Source organism: Corythoichthys intestinalis, chromosome 15, assembly GCF_030265065.1.
Source record: "Corythoichthys intestinalis isolate RoL2023-P3 chromosome 15, ASM3026506v1, whole genome shotgun sequence".
Classification (NCBI taxonomy): Eukaryota; Metazoa; Chordata; class Actinopteri; order Syngnathiformes; family Syngnathidae; genus Corythoichthys; species Corythoichthys intestinalis.
The window spans coordinates 4122025-4145512 of NC_080409.1; the positions used below are offsets into that span (position 1 = coordinate 4122025).

At 41.5% G+C, this 23488-nt stretch overlaps 1 protein-coding gene across 6 annotated transcripts in view; it reads left to right on the plus strand.

The window, feature by feature from the left end:
• The window catches only part of LOC130931246 (uncharacterized), a 159601-nt gene that overhangs the window by 68956 nt on the left and 67157 nt on the right, over nt 1-23488 (plus strand). For 5 of the 6 annotated variants that reach the window (XM_057859873.1, XM_057859875.1, XM_057859870.1 and 2 more), the window contains exon 2: nt 5237-5298. The exons of the other annotated variant lie outside the window; for it this stretch is intronic. In XM_057859873.1, coding sequence (XP_057715856.1) covers nt 5278-5298 — 21 coding nt within the window. In that variant the 5' untranslated portion in view covers nt 5237-5277. The remainder of the gene's footprint in view (nt 1-5236; nt 5299-23488) is intronic. 6 annotated transcript variants of the gene reach the window in all.

Below are 23488 nucleotides of genomic sequence, written 5' to 3' on the forward strand. Positions count from 1 at the left end.
CACATGACTCTAACCCTCAGCCAATCACAATCACACGCTTCCATCGCATCTCTCGAGGGGCTGCATTCAGGTAGGCGTTTCCCAACAATTCACGTCACCTTCAAAGCGTCTGCCGTCCTCAAGATGGAAGCAGAATTATTGCTGGCTGACAGTGGGAGATGGGAACGAGGCTAGCATCAGGTGTAGCAAACGCAGAAACGTTACCAAACTTTGGAAAGCATTGTCTAATTGAATGAGCAGGGACAAACAGCTTGGAGTCAGAAGTAAATGTGCTATTCTCGAACCTGAACGCACCCCAAGTCTTGGATGACAAATCAACAGAGCAGAGAGTCGACTCGACACGGCTGGTAGTTTCTTCAATTTATTCAGAGTAAGTAACGCATCGCTTTTGACCGTCAGTAACGGTAACGGCGTTGTAACGGCGGAAAAAGTAATTAGATTACCCTGTTATTATGTCATTATGAAAAATCTGGGTAGGTCGAAGGCAAATCTATGTTGAATCACCGCTAGTTATTTTTAAACCTCCAGGTGTTCAAAAACTCGGGTGAATATAAATTTAAAAATTATTATCGTGTATCTTTATAATAAATATATATCGGTCACCGATAATTATCGGCCGATAATGGCAATTATGACGTCACACAGATAATCCAGATAATAAAAAAATTCAACCGATAATGCAATCCGATAATTATGTACTTGATTTAGCCTCCAAATGTGCGCAACCAAAGAATTCAGCACGCCGCCTCCTCAGCCCCTCCCCTCTCTGAAGCCCCTGAGGGAGGAGGGGTTAAGGAGGCGGAGTTACACGACAAGAAGTAGTTGAATATTATGGCGGCTGTTACTGAAAAAACGACGCTCTCGCCATCTGCGAAACATGTACCGTAGAAGTTCCACGAGGCAGAAAGAAAGCGTCCTCATTCAAAACCACTAATCCAGCAGCCATTTAAAACTGCATCACAAAGATTTTTGGAACGAATACGAGGCTGCTGCTAGCGGGAATGCTACAGCTATTGTAAACACTAACTAAGTTAAACTACAGGGCTTGTGACGATACAGAGTCGGGCTGTTTGGGAATGCAGCCGAAGGCGGGTGGTATATTCGCATCTAAGGCTAAACACCGGCACGACTGGAGACCGATAGTCGGCAAATAGCCGTCTTCCGACGGAGCCCGCCCCTCCGGGCCGAGCCCTGTTCCCCGGCCTCGGGACCTCCGGCGAATACCCCGGTTTCTCGAGCATTCCCCCACGGCGTGCGAGCAGAGCCAGGACCCGAATATGCCATGGCGAACCGGCCGGGGCGGGCAGATTATCCGGTACGAACGTAGCTGCCGCCGCCGAGACAAGACGTTTTTTTTTTTTTTACCTAAATGACCCGAGAACCAAAGCCCTGGATAAAAAAATAATGCAGTTTATACAACCACCATTCTTCGTGAAAAAGTTATGTCCAGTAAGCAAGCTTATAATGACGGCACAGTGGTTAGATGATAATTTAACCATGGAGAAAACGAAGTCAGCCAGTCAATAATGCATTCAGTATGTAAAATGACGAGCGGTCAGATGACTTTGTAACGCTGCCTTTATTTTCGGTTTAACAAAACTCAGGCACAAAACAACACGCACGCTGATGCGAGCTCCAACTCCGTCCAAATAGTACTGCCGTGTAGCAGTTTAGCTGCTGTAAAGCAAATGTCGTGAAAGTCGCAAATGTAAACAAAGCGCTGCAGAATGGGTACATGACATCTCGCTCTTTTGAGTTAATCATTTTCACAGTGTGCAACAAAGCATATAACATTAGCAATCACTTTTCAAATAATTTAACCTATTTCTCTGCTCAATTAGTCACAGTAGATAATCAAATTCTTAAATCAATATTCTGTAGCCACAAATATTATTCAAAATCTTTCCTTCTTCCAAGTTTTTTTTTTTTTTTTTCAGGATTAAGTATACTAATGTATTGCTTAAAACAAGGCTGTTAAGATTATTTTCAGCTAGTAATTTTTCTTCCAAGAAATCTGAGAGAAATACACTTGAAGCAATGGCAGATAATTTCACTTATTGCCAATAGATTTACACTTAGAACTGACTAGTTTTAAGGAGGTGTGTTTTGCAGTGTATTAATGTTATATATGTTAGGAATGGCTTACTTTTAAAGGCATTTTTGTGCAACTTAGGTATTTACTTTGTAAGTAATTGTTGCCAAAGGTTTACCATTACACAATGTCAGACAATCTGTATTATTTAGATGTTTGAATTGACGACTTGTTCATATTTTATGTTGAAAAAAAGAGCAATAAATGATACTTTTGCACAGTAATATTTTCTTTTGTGTATACTTTAAAATTTTACATACCGTATTTTTCGGACTACAAGTCGCTCCTGAGTATAAGTCGATCCAGCCATAAAAAGCCCAACGAAGAGAAAAAAAACATATACAAGTCGCACCCGAGTATAAGTCGAATTTTTGGGGGGAATTTACTTGATAAAATCCAACACATAGAACAGACATGTCATCTTGAAAGGCAATTTAATATAAAAATACAATAGAGAACAACATGCTAAATAAATGTACAGTGTACAGTGTATGAACAACGAAATGTGAATATACTGTCCTACATTACGGCTCGGCCCTGGCTATACAGCGAACTCCCAAAAGACAATGCTGGACGTCCGTATAATTTGCTGAATCAATTTGGTCCTCGATAGAAAACAGGTTTGCATCAACGTAAATAAATGATACATAGGTACTATTAGTAATAAGTAACAGGTTAGGATGCGTTCGCTATCATTAGCACATCGTTCAAACAACCACACAACTGGCTCTAAGTGTCCGATCGCGGGTGGAAAACACACAACAACAACAACAGAAAAGATGATACATGCAAGCGTTGCCTCTGTAGAGATGATTTAAAAGCATAAACAATGAAAGTAGGTTCGCAGCCGTCTATGCTCTTTTGCTAACTCGCCCACACTCACTTACTCACTCAGAGCTACGTAGCTGTCCGTCTTCTTCTGGCGTGTGAGCACTCTTCATCACATAAACAAGTGCGAGTGCGCCCTCATGTGGGCGTGAAAGCGCCACAAACTAAATGCATCCATTTCAAGATAAAAAAGTCAATAATACAATTGAACATACACTGCCAAAGGCAGAACGCGAACGTGGCCATAGCTATAAAGAGTTATTCAGATAACTATAGCATAAGAACATGCTAACAACTTTACAAAACCATCAGTGTCACTGCAAAACACCAAAATAACATGTGAAATTATATCATAATGTGTTAATAATTCCACACATAAGTCACTCCTGAGTATAAGTCGCACCCCCAGCCAAAATATGAAAAAAAACGCGACTTATAGTCCGAAAAATACGGTAAATCTTTTAATAGAATTATCGGCTTGACATTATCGGTTATCGGTTGGAATGAGGAGGAAATTATCGGTTATCGGTATCGGATGAAAAATGTATTATCTTGCATCACTAATTTATTATCAGTTATTGATATCGGTATTGGGTTTTAAGAGCAGCAAATTATCAATATTGGTATCGGTTTCAAAAAGTTGATATCGTGCACCCCTGGTAAAAACAAATTTTTTTGCATAGTTCCATTCATTTTCAGCACCGCTAAGCAGCTCAGCCATAGCAGCACCGTGTGGCTTTCATACATTGCTCTTGTTAGAAGCATGTGTGCTTTCAGCTCCCACTCATCGGTTATGAAATTGGGAGTTACTGTAACAAATGATTCAGTGGCTACAGATGGCCAAGTATTCCACGTAACAGTGACTTGGTCTACATTCGACAGCGAGGACATGATTTCTTCTTTCGTCTGCTTGTAGAGAGCTCGGACTGCCGTGTGAGGGAAATAGCGTCGGGATGGGATGACGTAACTCGGCTCTATTGCTTTTGACTTTCTTCAAAATTCCCTATTCTCTACAACGCAGTAAGGCTGCAAACCCATCGCAATGAGTTCTGCGATGCCTTTCGTAATTTGTTTTTCCTTTTGCAATGTCAGTGGCAGTGTACCTAGAGCAGTGGTCTCAAACCGGTCCTCAAAGGGCCGCAGGGGGTACTGGATTTCATTCCAACCAAACGAGACAAATACCTTTTCACCAATCTGGTTTCTTACAAGTGTAATCAGTTGATTGCAATCAGGTGCTGCTTATGTTAGTAGAAACCTCATTGGTTGAACTGTTTGTGCTGGATCTGTTGGAACAAAAACCAGGACCCACTGCGGCCCTTTGTGGAGTCGGTTTGAGACCGCTGACCTAGAGTGTCCTCAATGGTTTTCTGGCTGCTGCTAGCAATAACGGCCAGCTTTCTCACTCCTTCTCTCGGGTGGTATCGTGCTGTGTGGCTTCTCATATTTGCTGTGTTGCCAAATTATTTCACTTTGGCGTTTACAAATACATGAATGATTATTGTTTACCAGATATTTTTATATACTTACTGTTTACACTGAATGTACAATTGTCAAATGTTAAATTGAAAGCTGGTAAATGAATCAATGAGAAACGGTTAATTTGTATTTCATGCATTTATTCAGATTTTCAAATTATACGTCAGTCTGCTTGGGCGAATTTAATGTTATCGAGGTAAATCTGCTCAATTTGTTGTGGTAAGTACTTAAGGCCATGTCGCCCATCCTTAATTAGAAATATTGCCTCTTCTGGCAGCCACCTTTCGCAAACATGTTTTACATGTCGTTTGGCCCTCCTCCTCTAAGCTGCGGCCATCCTGCGGAAAAAGTTCAGGTGTTCCAGCCATTGTGTAGCACAGCTGAGCAACAACTGGAGGGCGAAGGGTGAGCTCTGCAGCTGCAAGCGAGGAATTTCTCCCTACATTTTTGGGATATAAAAAAATAGCTAATATCGTAGCAACAGTATGACAGAAAATGTTAGTGGTTTTGAAACCGTGACGTTTTTATACCACGGTATACCTTGAAACCGGCACACGTCTAATCCTGACAAGGGTAAGTGGACTTTAAAAATGGATGGATGGGAGAATAAGTTTTACTTCAATGATTCAGATGAAACACTACAATTTAAAAATATGAAATTCAGATTTTCCCCCCTCAAATCCAACTATTCTACTGTAGTTTACCAATATAAATAAAATGTAAATAATTCAGATGAAGTTTCCGATGACACATATCACAGCCCACATATACTCTCTTTGAATACTCCACTCATGAATCAGTTAATGTAAAAAATATTTTGTCCTTATGTCTCTGTTGCAGTTGAGAGAGAAGTGGTTCAGAAGAGGACCTTTACTCGATGGATGAATCTACATTTAGAAAAGGTTTGTTGATGTTTTGTCAACAGTATAAACATTAAAACATTTGCTTTCTTTTTCACCATTTTCATCATTGTCAAGAAAAACACTATGTCACAGGATGAGAAAAGATCGTAACTTGAACTGCTCGTACATAATGCATACTGTAAATGGAAAATGTAAATAAAAAAATCACTAATTCTTTACCCACTTTTAATAACACTAGAACTACCAAGGGTGGATCAGTTGATACAAATCACTTTTGTTACCAGAGAAGGGTCATCCGACTCTAATCAGCATATCTTTTGTGAGCATTGAGGTCCTCATTAGTCATTCCCATTCACACTCGCAAAACCACAGGGTTGGATTGCTCCAAGTAGCATCTTGAGTGTTTGCAGGGCAAGGCTGTCTTGGTTTTGTCAGACAGTGGATCGCTCAGGCACGCAATCGGGCGGACAACAGTATGTACTGTATACTGAAGCTTGTGTTTGCTGTGACAAAACAGCCTGTGAAAAGTTCTTTGGTCATTGTATACTTCAACATAACAAACTTTGAACCTTGACAATAGTGGTGTCAACAATTTTCGATGCGGCGATGCATCCCGATGCGGGGCATGGACGATTCGATTCGATGCGGGCAACAAGCCGAATCGATTCAGAATGTTTTAAAATATATAAGTACGTTCATAAATCTTCCCTGCGCAATTCCGGTGATGCAATGGATTTGGTTTGCCCATTTGTATTATTATTCTCATGTTTCATTTTTTACACGCTGCATAACTCTGGTCAAGTTTCCCACCAACCTAGTAGAAGCCAAAATGACTCCAGATGTCTGGTTTGAATGTCTTAGGTGCATCAATAATCTTTCTCGCTCCCTCTTTCTCTGCTTCAGCCATTGTTATGTTATGTCCTATCTCTTAGAGGTTAGATCTTGTGCCCGAACCCGAACGGGTCAGGTCGGGCCCAAAATGTTAAGCATTCACATTCGGGTCGGGTCGGGCTGCGCGCTGGACTGATAAATTATATATTTAAAAAAAAAAAAAAAAAAAAGGGGGGGGGGGGGATAAAACCGAGAGCAGGTTCCCTGTATTGTGCATTTGCTTGTGCACGGCGCCGCCCGCTTTTTCTTATTCTCCTTCGCTGTGGCGCTTAAGATTCGTTATGAAAGACACTTTTATTTATGCACGCAAAGGCAACACAAATGTGATCCTTTTGAATCTTCTCCTCTGTGTGTCTGCAAAATCGCATGTTTTTTTTTTTTTTTATATTAAACTTTCCCAGCGTTATTTCGTTGTATAAATGCTTTTATAATGATCATAAAAATATGTAGACTATTTAAGCATTAAGAAAACTTGCGCTTTTTCTGCCAACTCGAAGAAATGAAAATAAATTGCTGCTGCTGCGTTTTCTTTTTTCGCGGCACTCCAAGCCGGGTCGGGCTTCAATAGCAGCCGGCCATGTCGGGTCGGGCTGGATTTTTTAGGCCCGATCTAACCTCTACAATGTCTCTGCTCTCTCGATTGCAAAAAAACTGATATTTCCTCCTGTTGAAACATTGTTATGGCTGCTAAAATGCTGCTCCACTTCATTTTAATTCATTATTTTTTATTGTTATGTGGTAGTTACTGATTGCATTTCTAAGTTGATTGCACATATATAGTGGGCTAGGCCTACATTTTACTTTTGTTCTTCATTGCAATTTAGTTGATGTTTTGTTTGCAACTGAACTGATCCCTGGATTGATATTGCGATAAAGATGCTGCTTCACTACAATATTTTCTTTTTCGTTTTCTTTAATATTTACTTGAATATTTTTATTGATGGGTTGTTGTGACTGTTATTACTGATTTTGCACAGGAGTTCAGATGTTGCACTGTGTGAAAGGCTGCTATATTGTGTGTAAAAAGAGAAAGCCCTGGTCTCATTCAAAGCACCAATTAAATGCTGTGATCTGTTTTTTTTTTTTTTTTTTTTAATATATCTGAAAGTATTTTCATTTGACTTCAACCAGGAGTGACACAAGAGGCAATAAAAAGTTGTTTAATGTCTGACCGCTTGTGTTGCCTCATGATTCACGAAAAATATGCTTTGCTTTAGAATTTTAATGCATCCCAGGCTTAAGGCATCGCGATGCATTGCCGAATCGAATCGAACCGAATCGAATCGTGACCCTCCGAATCATAATCGAATCGAATCGTGAGGGCAGTGCCGATGCACACCTCTACTTGACAACTGAATGTTGGACTTGTCAAGACAAAGTAAAGCTGCTTGATTGGTTTGTCCCAGATGTTCTAACACTCAATTTTCTAAAATGTAGACAGTTTGGTTCAGCTACAGTTCTGGATGCTAGTCGTAGTTTCCTGATGCCACATGGCCCTCTCACCATTTTTACAGTAACCCAGGAGTTAACAAGTCTGGATTTGCAAATATTCAAGATGCTAATTGCAGCTATCCAGAGTGAAACCCCCCTTCATACTTAGGCTGCTTGATTGCTTGTTTGAGTGGTCTATTGTTTGACAAAACAACGTAGTCAGTTTGATATTGGGGTCATTTGACGCCTTTCTGGTATTTCTTTATCGCCCAAAAAACTTCCAGTGTTAACTGTAAATATTTGACACTTTGCCCACTTCTATACTCCTTCAGGGGCTTCAGCGGGAGTTGGGACAGGGCTGTATAGTTCTGGACCAGCTCCCATTAATTTTAATGCATCATACAATGAGGGTGTGTGGGGTGAGGGCATTGAGACAAATGCCTGCCCGTCCCCAGCCTGTCTTTCCCACACATCTTTTAATACACCCCACACATTGTACTGCACAGGGGATCGATGGCGGGGGGAAAAGACAACCGGGGTTAAGGTTTTGCTATTTTAAAACACACTGCACCGCCCTCCACACAATCGCATCAAGGTGCTGGGCAGTTGCTGCCTGCAGGGCAGCCAGAGTGGGTGTGTCCCACTTTTCTATGGTGTGGCTCCTGGGGCTGGGCATCCCCCTCATCCGGACTGTTGGTTGTGGTGGGGGGACTCATGCCTCATTGTGGCCTCCTGTCATTCACTTCCTTGAAAACCCGGCGGCATTTGGTGCCCTTGAGGTGGCGGGGTGTGGCTCCCTCCTGGTGGAGATCCTCTCCTGCCCTGGGCATTGGGAACGATGGGGGTCTCGCTGTGACTGTGCATGCGGCAGGGTCCGTTTGCGTGGGTGATGTTTAGAGGCGTGCAAAATTTCCGATTCTTAGATTATTTGCGATTCGGCCGTGGAAGATTCGAGAACGATTCACAAATATCCAAATTCCGATTATTGAATTATACCAGGTAAAGCGGAAGTAAAACACAGTCAGAGCGGTCTTTGGGACGCAATGAGGAACGGACCGAGAGTAAATATCATGTTCAACTCATGCCGCTAGATAAAAAAAAAAAAACAATCATACCTGACTGCGGCTGACAGCCGCTACAAACAACGTCCAGTTGCTAGTTGCTACAAACATACGGCTACAGCAGATATCATATATATGTAGATCTAGATGCAAAATGTCTGTGTTAGAACATGTATTGTTGAACAGAGATGCGAAATGGCAGACTTTCCAGCGTAAGTAAACAGCCGCCATCTTAAAGCAGTAGACCGCTCTAGAAGGCTCTGTTGTAGCGAACCTAATTAACTTTTTATCTAAAATACTCCTAAATCGGCAGAATCTTGTCTTGGATCTATCTTTAAATGATGAAATTGTTTTAAAACTTTGACAAAAGTAGACAGAAGGGAAATTATGGAATAAAGGGAGCAATTTTAACAACTGCAACAGTTGATTCACAACATTAAATTAATTGAATGTAGTTTAAAGCTGCTGATACAGAATGGGGACTGGAATTTTTTATTCACTGTTATTTTTGTATATTTGTTTACTGTTATATGTTAACTTGATACTGAAATAGTAGTTTGGTTTAGCCTGAGAGGATTTTTGAACAATTTTGGAACTAATGTACAAAACATTTAAGTAAAAAAAAAAAAAAAAAAGGAGGTGGGTGCATCAATAATCGTTTTATAATCGAATCGGAGCCTCTGACTCGTAATCGAATTGTTAGGTGCCCAAAGATTTCCAGCTCTAGTGGTGGGGGGGTTCGGTGAAAGTGGTGTTTGCACATCTCTTCATCCTCTTCTTGAAAGCTAGTAATTGGTAAGAGGTAATAACACACATTTACTACAGTGGTTACGAATTGGATCTGCAAGCGAATGGCAGCTGTGCTGTGTAGGTCCGGGATAAGAAGCAGTATTGTCACAGATTACTTGAAAAAGTAATTTAATTACTGATTACGCCTAAAAGAAGTAATCTAGTTAATTCATTATCGAAGTAACTAAGTTACTTTTAAAAGTAATTTATCAGTTACTTTTTACCAATTTTTGTCCCTTTGCCACCTCAACATCAGAGTGACAACAGAAAAATGTCATCACATGTAATTGACTCACCGATAATTGAATTTAGAGATCAGAATTTTTCACATAAAGCTTAATCTTCGGGTTAGCAGAAGTTTAATTAGTCGATGGAGTTTATTTCAACCACCATTGACTTGCGCTAGCTGAGCCACTCCGGAGCCCTGAAACTAACAAATAACTGACAGACTAATCGAATTTGTTGAAATCAACACCACTGACTCATTAAACCCCACTAACTTGAAGATTAAGCCTGAAGTTAAAAATTCTGAATTTCGATTTAGGATTAACAGCATATCAGTGCCAATGTAAAACAATGCAAATTAATGGCACAATTATCAACAACACACAAATGAACTGCACAGTGCAATAAACACAAAGGTTGGGGCGGGCACGGATGCTCGCGCACAACCCGGAAGTACGCCGTACACACACGCGGTCAATTTGGCCACAAAACGCGGCGCAAGTAAGCACTTTATAATCAATCGGACTTGCAACACATCCCAAAGATGCTAATCGAACACCTCACCTCATGGCATAAATGTGCAACACGAATATGATGTAAACGATGCTTGCCAACCTGGAATGATGACGGCCCGTCGTTGCAACGAAAGCTATGCGCGTGTAGGCGGTCCAAACTATCGCTGATACCCTCCAGAATGAAGGAAAAATACTCACATTCATTCACGGATGAACACAGATCCGCATTACCTTGCACAGCTCAACACTCTGCTCAATTGTGCACCCGCACTGGCAGCCTGGCCCACGCCTTTCTCACTCCCAAAACACTTAGCGTGTGTGACTCGAGACCAAAACAGAAAGTAGCTGTGAGCGGTTACCATGGAACCACGTACCAGGAAATTTTTTCTAGCATTTTCTATTTAAATTGCTCTTTGTATATGACGACAATATTCTTCTTTCTACATACATTATGAGACAATAATAAAATAGTAACACACAGACACTAAGGAGACTAACTTTAATCAGATGACTGGTTTGAAAAAATGAACGCGGTAGTTTACTCGTTACAGAAAGTAATCAGATTAAAGTAACGCGTTATTTAGGAATACGTTACTTACTAACGCGTTACTGACAACACTGGTAAGAAGTGGTGAGGATATGTATTTGTTTCATTTGTGACATGTGTCCAGAAAGAGAAAGTGATGCAGAGGGTTCAGAATTTGTCAGATTATCAAAATGTCTGATCCACTCAAGCATGCCCAATAGGGGTGTGCCATTTTAGGCACCCCATGATTCGATTCGATTACGATTCAGGGGGCTACAATTCGATTCTTCAACGATGATCACGGTATTGACGATGATCACGGTTATCACGATTATTACGATTATATCGATGCATCGTACATTACTAATTAATTTAGTAGACAAACAAATTTATGTCTATTATTTATTCAAAATATCCTGATGATTCAACAGGAATGATGGAGGCTTATTTCTAAAGACACTTTGTTTCCAGAAAAATGTGGAATTCATTCAACCTGTGTAATTTTTATTCTATTGTTGAGTGAAATATGTACTCCCTTTGAAATGGTTAATGTTTTTGCTTTTTCTTGTAAAGATAAATAAATAAATAAAAAGCAGCTTAAGGGCAGGTTTTTGTTGTATGGGCATGTAACCAATATACTTTGTTTTCACAGATTTCTTACTATTTAGCATGTTTGTAGTGTTACCAGTGTACTTAATTATGGTTTTACACAATCTGCATATGAAATATACGTTAGCTAATTAGCTTAGCGCTCGGCGCTAACGATTAACACCTCAAAAACAACAAAAACTAGGCCTGCAAGCAGGACTGAACGGGCCCTCGCAGTTTGGCGCAACTCGGACGTCACGCAGGTCGGGGTGGTGGCAGACAGCCGCCCTCTACATCTCCCAAGTTATGACTGTTCAAAATATGTGGAGAGAGAAAATGATGACAGTCATAATCACTTTCCTTTTGGACCCTTCTGCTTTACCCAAACCTCAATAATTTTCATCAGCCATCTCAACACGTCTTAAGGCTTGCCTTATGCAGGTTTGAGGTTGATTGATTTTTTTTTTTCCCTTAGAGGAGGAGTGTGTCCCGTAAAAAAGTGCATTTCCTGTTCCCACTAGGAGGCGCCAGGCACAATTTGTAGTATTTCAATCCAATCCTATTCAGGCTGGGATACCTCACACACATGCCAGATTTAAAAGAGATTGAACGTTGTATCAGGGAGTTATCAGTCATTATCCGAATTTGGCGTTTAGCCGGAAAAAATGGACGACTTTGGCACCTCGCCTAGGTCAGGCCCGTGAATGAAAACACACCATTTTGATAATTAAGATTTCATATGTCTCATGAACAGTCTCGCCAATTTTGAGGATTTCCTGTAGGATTTGGAATGTGTGTGCAAGAGACTTTTTGGAGCAGTTTTGCACAAGGTTTTGACTCTCTGAATTTCATCACTCTATGTTAAAAAAAAACCTGAATGGAGAGGCCTTTTTGAAAAATTCAAGGGGGCGCCACTGAGCCATTTTGTTACATTTTTTCGTAACATTGCAAGATTATCGAACGTTATCCAAAGCCGCATGTATGTGCAAATTTCGGTGAGTTTTTGTGCATATCCAAGCCTCCAAATGTAAACTCTTACTGTGAACCCATGAAAATTTCACATTCGATCCAAAATACCCGATTTCCTGTAGGATTTGGAATATGGGTGCAAGAGACTTTTTGGAGCAGTTTTGCATAAGGTATCTACTCCCCAAATTTCCTCGCTCTACGTTGAAAAAACCCAATAGGAAAGGCCCTTTTTAAAACTTCTTTCTGTCGCCACTAGTTGGCACTGTAGAGGTGATGCAAATGACCCCTACAAGAACCTTCAGGGTATGACTCTCAACAAACACGGGAAGTTTGGCGCAGACATGTTGTATATCTGCCGAGTTATGACTGTTCAAAGTTTTTGGCGAGACAAATTGTTGACGGTCATTTTCACTTCCAGTTTGGACCTCTCCGCTTCAACGAAACCTCAGTATATTTCATCAGGCACCTGAACACATGTCTTGAGGCTCCCCTGAAACAAGTTTGAGGTCAACAGAATTTTTTCCCTTGGAGGAGGAACCTGTCTCGTGAAAAAAGGCATTTCCTATTCTCACTAGGGGGCGCTAGGCCTAATGGGTAATATTTCAATGCACTCGTGTTAAGGGTGGGATACCGCACATACATGCCAGATATGAAAAAGATTGAACGTTGTGTCAAGGAACTATTAGTCATTTACTGAATTTGTCATTTTGCCGAAAAAATGGCCGACTTTGGCACCACGCCCAGGTCAAACCCGTCAATGAAAACGCACCATTTAAAAAACTTAAGATCTCATATGTCTCCTGAACAGTCTCACCAATTTTGAAGATGATCCAACTAACTCCCTCGACGAAAAGGTCTCAAATGTGCACCCTGTAAATCGATAAAAATTTCATATTCGATCCAAAAAAACCGATTTCCTGTTGGGTTTGGAATATGGGTGTAAATGCTTTTTTGGAGCGGTTTTGGACAAGGTATAGACTCCCCAAATTTCATCGCTCTACGCTGACAGACCCTAATGTTATAGGCCAATTTTAAAATTTCAAGGGGGCGCCACTGAGCCATTTTTTTTACATTTTTTGCAACGTTGCAAAATTATCGAAATTTACAATTTTGCGCACGTATGTGCAAATTTTGGTGACTTTTCGCGCATGTTCAGGCCTCCAAATTGGCCGTTTTCATTTGCCCTGAAAAAAAAAAAAAAAAAAAATCCTTTGCAAAACAATAGGGCCTTCGCACGCATAGTGCTTGGGCCCTAATAATCCTTTGCAAAACAATAGGGCCTTCGCACGCATAGTGCTTGGGCCCTAATAATCCTTTGCAAAACAATAGGGCCTTCGCACGCATAGTGCTTGGGCCCTAATAAAGGCTAAACAGTACAAGAGGGTTTTTGTACTCACCTCTTGTAGACGCACACGGGTCTTAGCTACACACTCAGGACATTTTTCAATTGACATGACTTCAAAGTACAGCTGGACATCTGAAAGACGAGGAGCAATGAACTATCTCTCTTCCCCTCTTGGCCGAGGGAGGGAGGCCGAGGACTAGTGAGCATCAGAGCCACTATTCAGGAGGAAACTACATCCCTCCTAGAGTACATCATGAAAATGGCCCCCAGTGATGACCTGCTCAGTGAATGCCTCAGGCAACAGTAGCCCAGTAAGGAGGAGGACCCTGAGGAGATATCATGGAAGGACAAGCCCCTGCATGGTACGTACCACCGACAAATTGAGGGGGTGGCTGACATGGTAAAAACATACCAGTGGCTGGAAAAGGCCGGACTGAAAGACGGCACAGAGGCACTGATCATGGCAGCACAAGAACAGGCCCTAAACACAAGATCAACAGAGGCCGGGGTCTATCACACCAGACAGGACCCCAGGTGCAGGCTATGCAAAGAGGCCCCTGAGACAGTCCAGCACATCACAGCAGGGTGTAAGATGCTGGCAGGCAAGGCATACATGGAACAACATAATCAGGTAGCAGGCATAGTGTCCAGGAACATCTGTGCCGTGTGCGGACTTGAGACCCCAGAGTCAAGGTGGGCGACACCTCCAAAGGTGATCGAGAACAACCGAGCCAAGATCCTGTGGGACTTCGATCCAGACAGACAAACTGGTGATGGCCAACCAGCCTGACATAGTGGTGGTGGATAAACATCAGAAGACAGCAGTAGTGATAGATGTAGCAATCCCGAGTGATAGCAACATCAGGAAAAAAAGAACACGAAAAGCTGGAGAAATATCAAGGGTTGAAGGAAGAGTTGGAGAAAATGTGGGGAGTGAAGGCAACAGTGGTGTCAGTAGTGATCGGGACACTAGGGGCAGTAACCCCCAAGCTGGGTGCATGGCTCCAACAGATACCAGGAACAACGTCCGACATCTCCGTTCAGAAGAGCGCAATCCTAGGGACAGCTAAGATCCTGCGCAGAACCCTCAAGCTCCCAGGCCTCTGGTAGAGGACCCGAGCTTAAGAGGAGAGACCATACCGCCCGGATGGGCGAGACAACCATTTTTTTCCACATATATTACACATAATATACATAATACATAATACATAATATAATATATACATATATTAGGGGGGTAACGGTACATGTATTTGTATTGAACGGTTTCGGTACGGGGGGCTCAGTTCGGAATGGAGGCGTACCGCACGAGTTTCTGACGTAATTTAAATTGCTGTCAAATTTAGCGCGTTAAGGGGCGGTAACCAATTTTTTGAATTAATCATGTTAAAATATTTGACGCTTTTAACGCAAGCGCGGAATGCCCACTTATGCATCCCATAATCCCACGGTTACGTCCCACGGACGGCTCGCAGAGGGCGTAACATAAAATGAGCCACACACACAAGTTGCAAGTTGACACAAATTTATTTAAGCAAGTCGAACTCGCAATGTACAAAATGCGGAAGAAGCTGGCTTCAGCGTTAGCCCAGGCCCAAACAACAAAATTAAACTACACTTAAACCCCACCCGCTAAGTAAACCCTGATCGTAAAAAGGAAATAACAAAAAGATAGCAACTACCCTGGCTTCTACACTAAACAAATCGGGTTGAACAAAAACGGCCTCTTCTGCTGCGGTGCTCTTATTTACAGTGGTGAACAAAAACGATTCAATAACGAATGTACACAAAATACCTCACCGAACAAGCGGAAGTGTAACAAAGTAGCGATCAAATGCACAGGAGAATGAATGGCGAGCAAACAGCTGGAGATGAGGTACGCAGCACGTATGCCGTCAAATGCGAACTCTCAGAGTGTTGACTGTAAAATGACGAGCGGTCAGATGACTTTTGTTAGCGCTGCCTTTATTTGGTTAACAAGACTTGGGCAGAATTAGGGCTGGGCGATATGGCCTTAAGTACGTATCACGATAAACTGAGCAGATTTACCTCGATAACGATAAATGACGATAAATTCGCCCAAGTGGACTGTTATATAATTTGAAAATTTGAATCAATGCATGGAATAAAAATTAACCGTTTCTCATTAAATTTATTTAACCAGCTTCCAATTTAAAAATTGCAAATGCAGTCTAAACATTAAGTATTTAAAAAAATCTTGTAAACAATAAGAATTCTAGTGTGAAAATTTATAGCAGCTTGTATGACTTGAAAAATGTACAGCATTATAAAAATCAACATGATGACTGTGCAAACATGTTATTCCAACCCAAATGACTTGCAGCTTTAACAGTACACTTCAGACAACTTATTGGTAATGGCTGCTGTGAAATAATTATTCAAAACAAGTGTTTACGTCAAGGTTTCAGGGTTTTTTTTTCCCCTAAACATTTTTTAATACATGCACCCACCTACACAGACACAACCAGATTAAAGCTGTATTGCTCTGATGCCAATGAAACATTTAAGGTTTTATTATGGCAGAATACAGCAAACACATACAGAAAAATGGCTGTGGCCATTAAACTGTCGTATTATATATAGGCTTCACTATTGGATTGCAGTTTATGCTGAGTGCTTTACCATCATGAAACCTTTCAGAGAAATCACAGAGATGCCAAATAACGCGACATGATGATTGCTACATGAAGTCTGTTCCCAGTCCACTCATTAATTTCAGCTGTTTCGACAAGGTTAGAGCTGCTATCCGACTCTTTCACGTTCATTTGTAGCCGCTGTTAGCCGCTAGCGTTAGCCTGTGGCTTGGTTACCAGAACAAAGCACTGAAAGCATCCTCTCCTGATATAGTGAGAACCAGGGAGGACAGCGGGTAAAAGTCTGTCTGGAACCCGCCAACAGTTTTGCCGTGTTGCCCCCGTGCTCATTCGGCGCATAGAATGAAAATCGAAAATTGTCAGGCTTATCCTTTTCTTCATTTATTTTTTTATGACTGTGGTCAAGCCCGCTTCTGCATAAAAGCAGAGTTCAAGCTAGAAGCTCATGCACAGCTACATTGCTCCCGTCCTGCCTGCCGCTTTCGCTTTGCTGACGTCATTGCTGCATGAATTCCGATTCGGGAGACTTGAAAATTCAGAACGCCAGCCAGATTCTGGAAAATTGTGGCCCAGATCGGATTTAGACTAGATACGAAAGTGGCCCAGATCGATTTGAAATTGTCCAGTTCTATGCAACTTGTCACATTCAGACCGTCAAGTTAATGCTTGAGTTGGAAAAACACGAAAAAATCGGATTTGTGCATTAAGACCTGCAGTGTGAACCTATCCTAAGTGTCAAACAACATTAAACAGAGGTAAAATGGTTTCATTTCTTCAGCAATGTAGCGGACTACACTTTCCGTGAGGGAACGCCATTTTGCGGGATCTCGTTTGTATTTCTCAAATCAAGCGATTACCTCTGTAATTGTTGATTGACGTGAGGAGGAAGTCTCCGCTTGTTGCGATGCAGTTTGCTTACCAAGCAGTGAAAACTAAAGAAGGTGATAGTCTTTCAAATGAGCATGTAGATTTGTTGTGATGGCAGTCTTTGTTGAAACAACGTTCAAAGACATTTTGCAGACTGGTTCGTCCTTTTTGGTCGCCTCGCCATTTTCATTTGGTTTAAAATCAAAATATTCCCACACCCGTCTGTGGTGTTTGGCTTTGAAATCAGCATTTTCCGTCCATTTTCATCTTCCTCATTCTGCTCGCTCGAGCCGACAGTGCACTCGGCCCCGGGCCTCCCCCCATTGAATGATGGTCACGCAAACTCAAATGTATAAAACGAACATATCCAGAGGTCAATAAAACAGAGGGAATCCTCGTCATAGCATATTGCGCTGTTGGTAACAAGGAAGCTGAACTTTTAACAACACGTCCGCCACACTTCTGCTGCACGTGCGCGCGCGCATGCACGCACATTCACACGCATGTGAGGCGATAAATCGCAGCGGGAAACTTACTGCCTTCATTTTCATTTACCGTGCGATAAATGAAATTATTGCATATCGAGACAGGCTTAATGCCATCTTGTGGATTTATTGTTATAATCAACAAATACAGTACTTATGTACAGTATGTTGAATGTATATATCCGTCTTGTGTCTTATCTTTCCATTCCAAAAGTAATTTACAGAAAAATATGTCATATTTTAAAGATGGTTTGAAATGCCATTAATTACCATTAATTAATTTTTAAGCGGTGATTAACTCAATTAAAAATTTTAATCGTTTGACAGCCCTAATAACCCTGACTTTTTGAGGCTGTGGTCATAAAGTTGATATGAGAAACTTGAAACTGTTCAGTGTTTCAACTGTTCAATGCCAATGTTATTTATTTTTTTATTTTGTTTTTCAAAATATCTACATCTCAGAATATTGTATTTTCTATTTTTGAGCAGAATTCTAGCTTTGTATACAGGCATGAAAATCTCTCACCTTTCGGCGAAATTCGCCGTTTTGAAGTCAAAAAGGGCGACCTACGTGAATTGCGTAGATCCGAGGAGAAATTCTTTTTGGGAGGGGGGGGGGGGGTCGGGAGGTTTTATTTAATTATTATTATTATTATCATCATGTGATTAACTTAGTACGTAAACTGATCGGTTCCTTAAAAAAGTGACACGGACAGTCAGCAAATCCTTCTAGATGCTTCGCTGACGAGAACCAATCATCGGCCCAAGCTGCGTGCCATTATCCAAACGCGCGCACTCCTTACGTGAAACAAGAAGTGCTCGGCGAGCCTTTGGTTGCATTGCAAAGCTGCGAAAACAAAAAGCAGGCCTTATCCACACCGGGGCAGACCAGAGCGCAGCATACACACTTGCCTGTATTTGCCAGCAGATTGAATTTGGTGAGTAATGGTTTCAATCGTTTTCACATTTTGTGATATAAAAAAGTTACTGCCATTCGTTGCAGCTTGCGTTGAACACTGCCAGAGCTAGCCAAATCTCCCATGAAAAAAAAATAGCTCCCGTTAAATTGGCGTCAAGCTTGTGTATTTAGCGGTAATATAAACGAAGAAACACACTGTTGAGTCAAATTAAGCGTCATGCTCTCGGATTGAGGGGTCGCCTCGCATCGCTCCCGTCATCCGCCTTAGACGCGTTATTTTCGGCTGGGACTTGAGCTGACGGCCGGTGTCGACACAACACCGGCCCGACGAGTGGTGGGAATGACTCTTGCTTCTTAAAGCTTTTCAGAAATACAGGGATCCCTCATTTTTCGCGGTTAATAGGGACCAGAACCCACCGCAATAAGTGAAAACCACGAAGTACCCTCCCTCCCATTTTTTTGTGTGTGTTCAATGTATTTATTCAGATTTTACATTGGAAAAAAAGATACATATATATAAGACATGTTTTTTAACTTTTTTCACCAAAGTATCATTTATAAATGGTTTTCAAGCACTTCAAAATGTAAGAATTATGATAAATTTTAAACATGTTACTGCCCCACCGAATTATTTTTAAACAAGAATAAAGTAGTAAGAAAATGCTTGGCTTTATTAAATGCTTCATAGTGAGTCTACTCAAACCCTCTCAGGCTTTGTTAAACGGTGATTGACACATGTGCAAAGTTTTTCTTTTTATATATTTTTTTTTGGTTGAAGCAACTTATTTGATTGAATAATAAAAACACAAATGTCCTAGCCAAAATGTGGCCCAAACGCAAAACAACATTACTTCAATGGAAAAATTTGTTTCAGTCAAGAAAAATAGTTTTCAAATGTTTGTCTCAAATTTATTTTTGCAATCAAAAACAATTTTTTTTATTGAAGTGACTTTTTTGGGATTAAAAGTATAACTGTATTTTGATTGAAGCAACTTTGTTTTTGATAGAAGTAACTTTGTTTTTTGATCGAATAATAAAAACACAAATCTACCTCCATCGTTATTGAGAGAGAAAGAAATTAAGAAAACTTTAAAACTAAAAGCCACCGGGGAGTCTGTTTTTTTTTTTTTTTTAGTATTTATATTTCATTACATAGACATGCCTCGAAGGGAAAGGAGATTGAGGGATAAAAAAGGAGTTGGATGAGGCTGCTAAAGGCAGTGGATACCTCATCAGCTGGGTGAATAGCAGACCTGGTAAGAACAGGTTTGCAAGCAATTATAAGCACAATTACAATGTTATTTTTCTATAAGATTTTATGTCATTGCTTTATTAATCATTAGGTGCTAGAGTTGTTAAGTATGGATAATAATGAAATAATAGTTTTGAGAAAACTGTGCTGTTGGTGGCTCAGTGACCATCTGATGTGGTTTGTTCTCAGATGAACAAGTTGAGGAAGGAAGTTTTGATGCAGAGGTTGAAGGAAGAAAAGAGGCAGACTGACTGAGTCACAGCCAGAAAGTGTGGATGACAGTTTTGATTTCTATTCACTGTTGCCCCCTCCCAATTAAAGTATGTCACAGTCGCAGCCAATTATTATCTAATGCTGGTTAAAATTGAAGTTATGTTGTTTTAAGGTGTATTAACTCATTCACTCCCAGCCATTTTCACCGGAGCAAGGCCCTTCGCTCCCGGCCATTTTACTGGATTTTGACTGATTTTGCACGGCCCACAAAAAATTCTGTTCTATTGCTATATAAACATAAAAAACCACCAAAAGAAAGATTAGACTCTCTTCTTTCAGCAGAAAAAAAAGTAAGTTCATACGTTATTTCATTCTTTAGAAATCAGCATTAGAAAATAGCTTAGTTTGAGCATTTTTCCAATTTCTGATGAAAAAACGGAGAAAATGAGCTTTTTGTAAACGCAAAAATTTCAAACATAATTTTGACTTTAACACGGCTATTTTTAGCTTCAGTGACATCCCAAACATCTGAATAATGTTTTCCTTTTACAAAATAACATGAACAACCAGCCAAATAGAGCTTTTCATAGCAAAGTAACAATTTATTCACACTTACCTAACTGAGAGATGACGTTTGGTGGCTGCGACAGCGGTTAAACTTTTCCCTCATTGCCGACTGTCTCGTAAAGATGGATTTTTTTAAAAGTCTTTTTTTGTGGTGACCACTGTCTCGTTCACCAGGGGAACTTATGTTCCTGGGGGGGAACTGGTTTGGCCGTGCGCGTTTCCGTGCAGGACCCTCGAGCGTGCGGTGGAAGTGAGCAGCAAGCTGCGGAGGGGCTCTGCTAGCTTCCCTAATAAAGTTGTACTGTTTGAATTGAGTTGTGGGCTCTTAACAAAGCGCTACTGCCCTCAAGTGGCCAGTTTTATTGCTTTAAAATGGGTTTTGAGGCTTGTTTTTTTGTTTTGGCGATAGATCGAAAGCTCTAGATGCTTCTTGTACAAAAAAACCGCAAAAGACGTATAAATACGTAATCGGGACACTGAAGCATTTGGAAATAGAACGTATTTATACGGTTCCGGGAGCAAATGAGTTAAATACTTGTTCATGTGCCCCTTTTGATCTACGAGCACCCGCCCCTCCACCGGTCTCTGCACGGCCCTGCTGAAACACAGTGTGGGTCGACAGAGCTCAATATTTTGTTGGGGTGTACAGTGTACTGGAACATATTTCCTCCACACCCTTCTCACCTTTTTAACCCCTGACCCATTTTCATGCCTGTGTATAGGCTAATGTTCCTATTGTTGAAAGCACAAAAGTGAGTAATAAACAACTAACACATTTATATTTTGCATTTTGTTTTCTTACTGTACAGAAAATGAACCGAATTATGACCTCAAAACCGAGGTATGTACCGAACCAAGATTTTTGTGTACCGTAACACCCCTAATATATATATGTATGTATATATATATATATATATATATATATATATATATATATATATATTAGGGCTATCAATATTATCGCGTTAACTGGCGGTAATTATTTTTTTAAATTAATCACGTTAAAATATTTGACGCAATTAACGCACATGCCCCGCTCAAACAGATTAAAATGACAGCACAGTGCAATTTCCACTTGTTACCTGTGGTTTTTGGAGTTTTGTCACCCTCTGCTGGCTCTTGGGTGCGACTGATTTTATGAGCTTAAGCACCCATGAGCATTGTGTAATTATTAACATCAACAATGGCGGGCTCCTAGTTTATTTTTTGATTGAAAATTTGACAAATTTTATGAAAACGAAAACATGAAGAGGGGTTTTAATATCAAATTTCTATAACTTGTACTAACATTTATCTTTTAAGAACTACAAATCTTTCTATCCATGGATCGCTTTAACAGAATGGCAATAGTGTTAATGCCATCTTGTTGATTTATTGTTATAATAAACAAATACAGTACTTATGTACCGTCTGTTGAATGTGTATATCCATCTTGTGTCTTATCTTTCCATTCCAACAACAATTTACAGAAAAATATGGCATATTTTATAGATTACTTACGATTAATTAATTTTTAAGCTGTAATTAACTCGATTAAAAATTTTAATCGTTTGACAGCCCTAATATTAGGGGTGTAACGGTACACAAAAATCTCGGTTCGGTACGTACCTCGGTTTTGAGGTCACGGTTCGGTTCATTTTTTTGTCACCTCTCCGGCAGGGAAGGAGCCCGAGCTGGTGTGCGAGGCAGAGAAGTTCCGACTAGATATAGTATGACTCTCCTCCACACACAGCTTGGGTTCTGGTACCAATCCTCTCGAGAGGGGTTGGACTCTCTTCCACTCTGGAGTTGCCCACGGTGAGAGGCGCCGAGCAGGTGTGGGCATACTTATTGCCCCCCGGCTTGGCGTCTGTACGTTGGGGTTTACACCGGTAGACGAGAGGGTAGCTTCCCTCCGCCTTCGAGTGGGGGAACGGGTTCTGACTGTTGTTTGCGCTTATGCACCAAACAGCAGTTCAGAGTACCCACCCTTTTTGGAGTCCTTGGAGGGTGTGCTGGAGAGCGCCCCCTCTGGGGACTCCCTCATTCTTCTGGGGGACTTCAACGCTCACATGGGCAACGACAGTGAGACCTGGAGGGGCGTGATTGGGCGGAACGGCCCCCCCCCTTCAGAACCCGAGTGGTGTTTTGTTATTGGTTTTGTTATTGTTATTGGTGCTCGTCACGGGTTGTCCATAACAAACACCATGTTCAAACATAAGGGTGTCCAAATGTGTACTTGGCACCAGGACATTCTAGGCCGCAGTTCGATGATCGACTTCGCAATCGTATCATCGGACTTGCGGCCGCATGTTTTGGACACTCGGGTGAAGAGAGGGGCGGAGCTGTCAACTGATCACCACCTGGTGGTGTGTTGGCTCCGATGGCGGGGGAAGATGCTGGCCAGACCTGGCAGGCCCAAACGTATTGTGAGGGTCTGCTGGGAACGTTTGGCTGAATCCCCTGTCAGAAAGAGCTTTAACACCCACCTCCGGCAGAACTTCTCCCTTGTCCCGGGGGAGGTGGGGTACATTGAGTCCGAGTGGGCCATGTTCCGCACCTCCATTGTTGAGGCGGCCGATCGGAGTTGTGGCTGTAAGGTAGTTGGTGCCTGTCGTGGCGGCAATCCCCGAACCCGCTGGTGGAGACCAGCGGTAAGGGATGCCGTCAAGCTGAAGAAGGAGGCCTACCGGGCCTTTTTGGTCTGTGGGACTCCGGAGGCAGCTGACAGGTACCGGCTGGCCAAGCGGACTGCGGCTTCGGCGGTCGCCGAGGCAAAAACTTGGACATGGGGGGAGTTTGGCAAGGCCATGGAAAACTACTTTTGGACGGCTTCGAGGAAACTTTGGTCCACCATCCGGCGTCTGAGCAGAGGAAAGCAGTGCACCATTAACACTGTGTACAGTGAAGATGGGGTACTGCTGACCTCGACTCGGGACGTCGTGAGTCGGTGGGGAGAATACTTCGAAGACCTCCTCAATCCCACCGACAC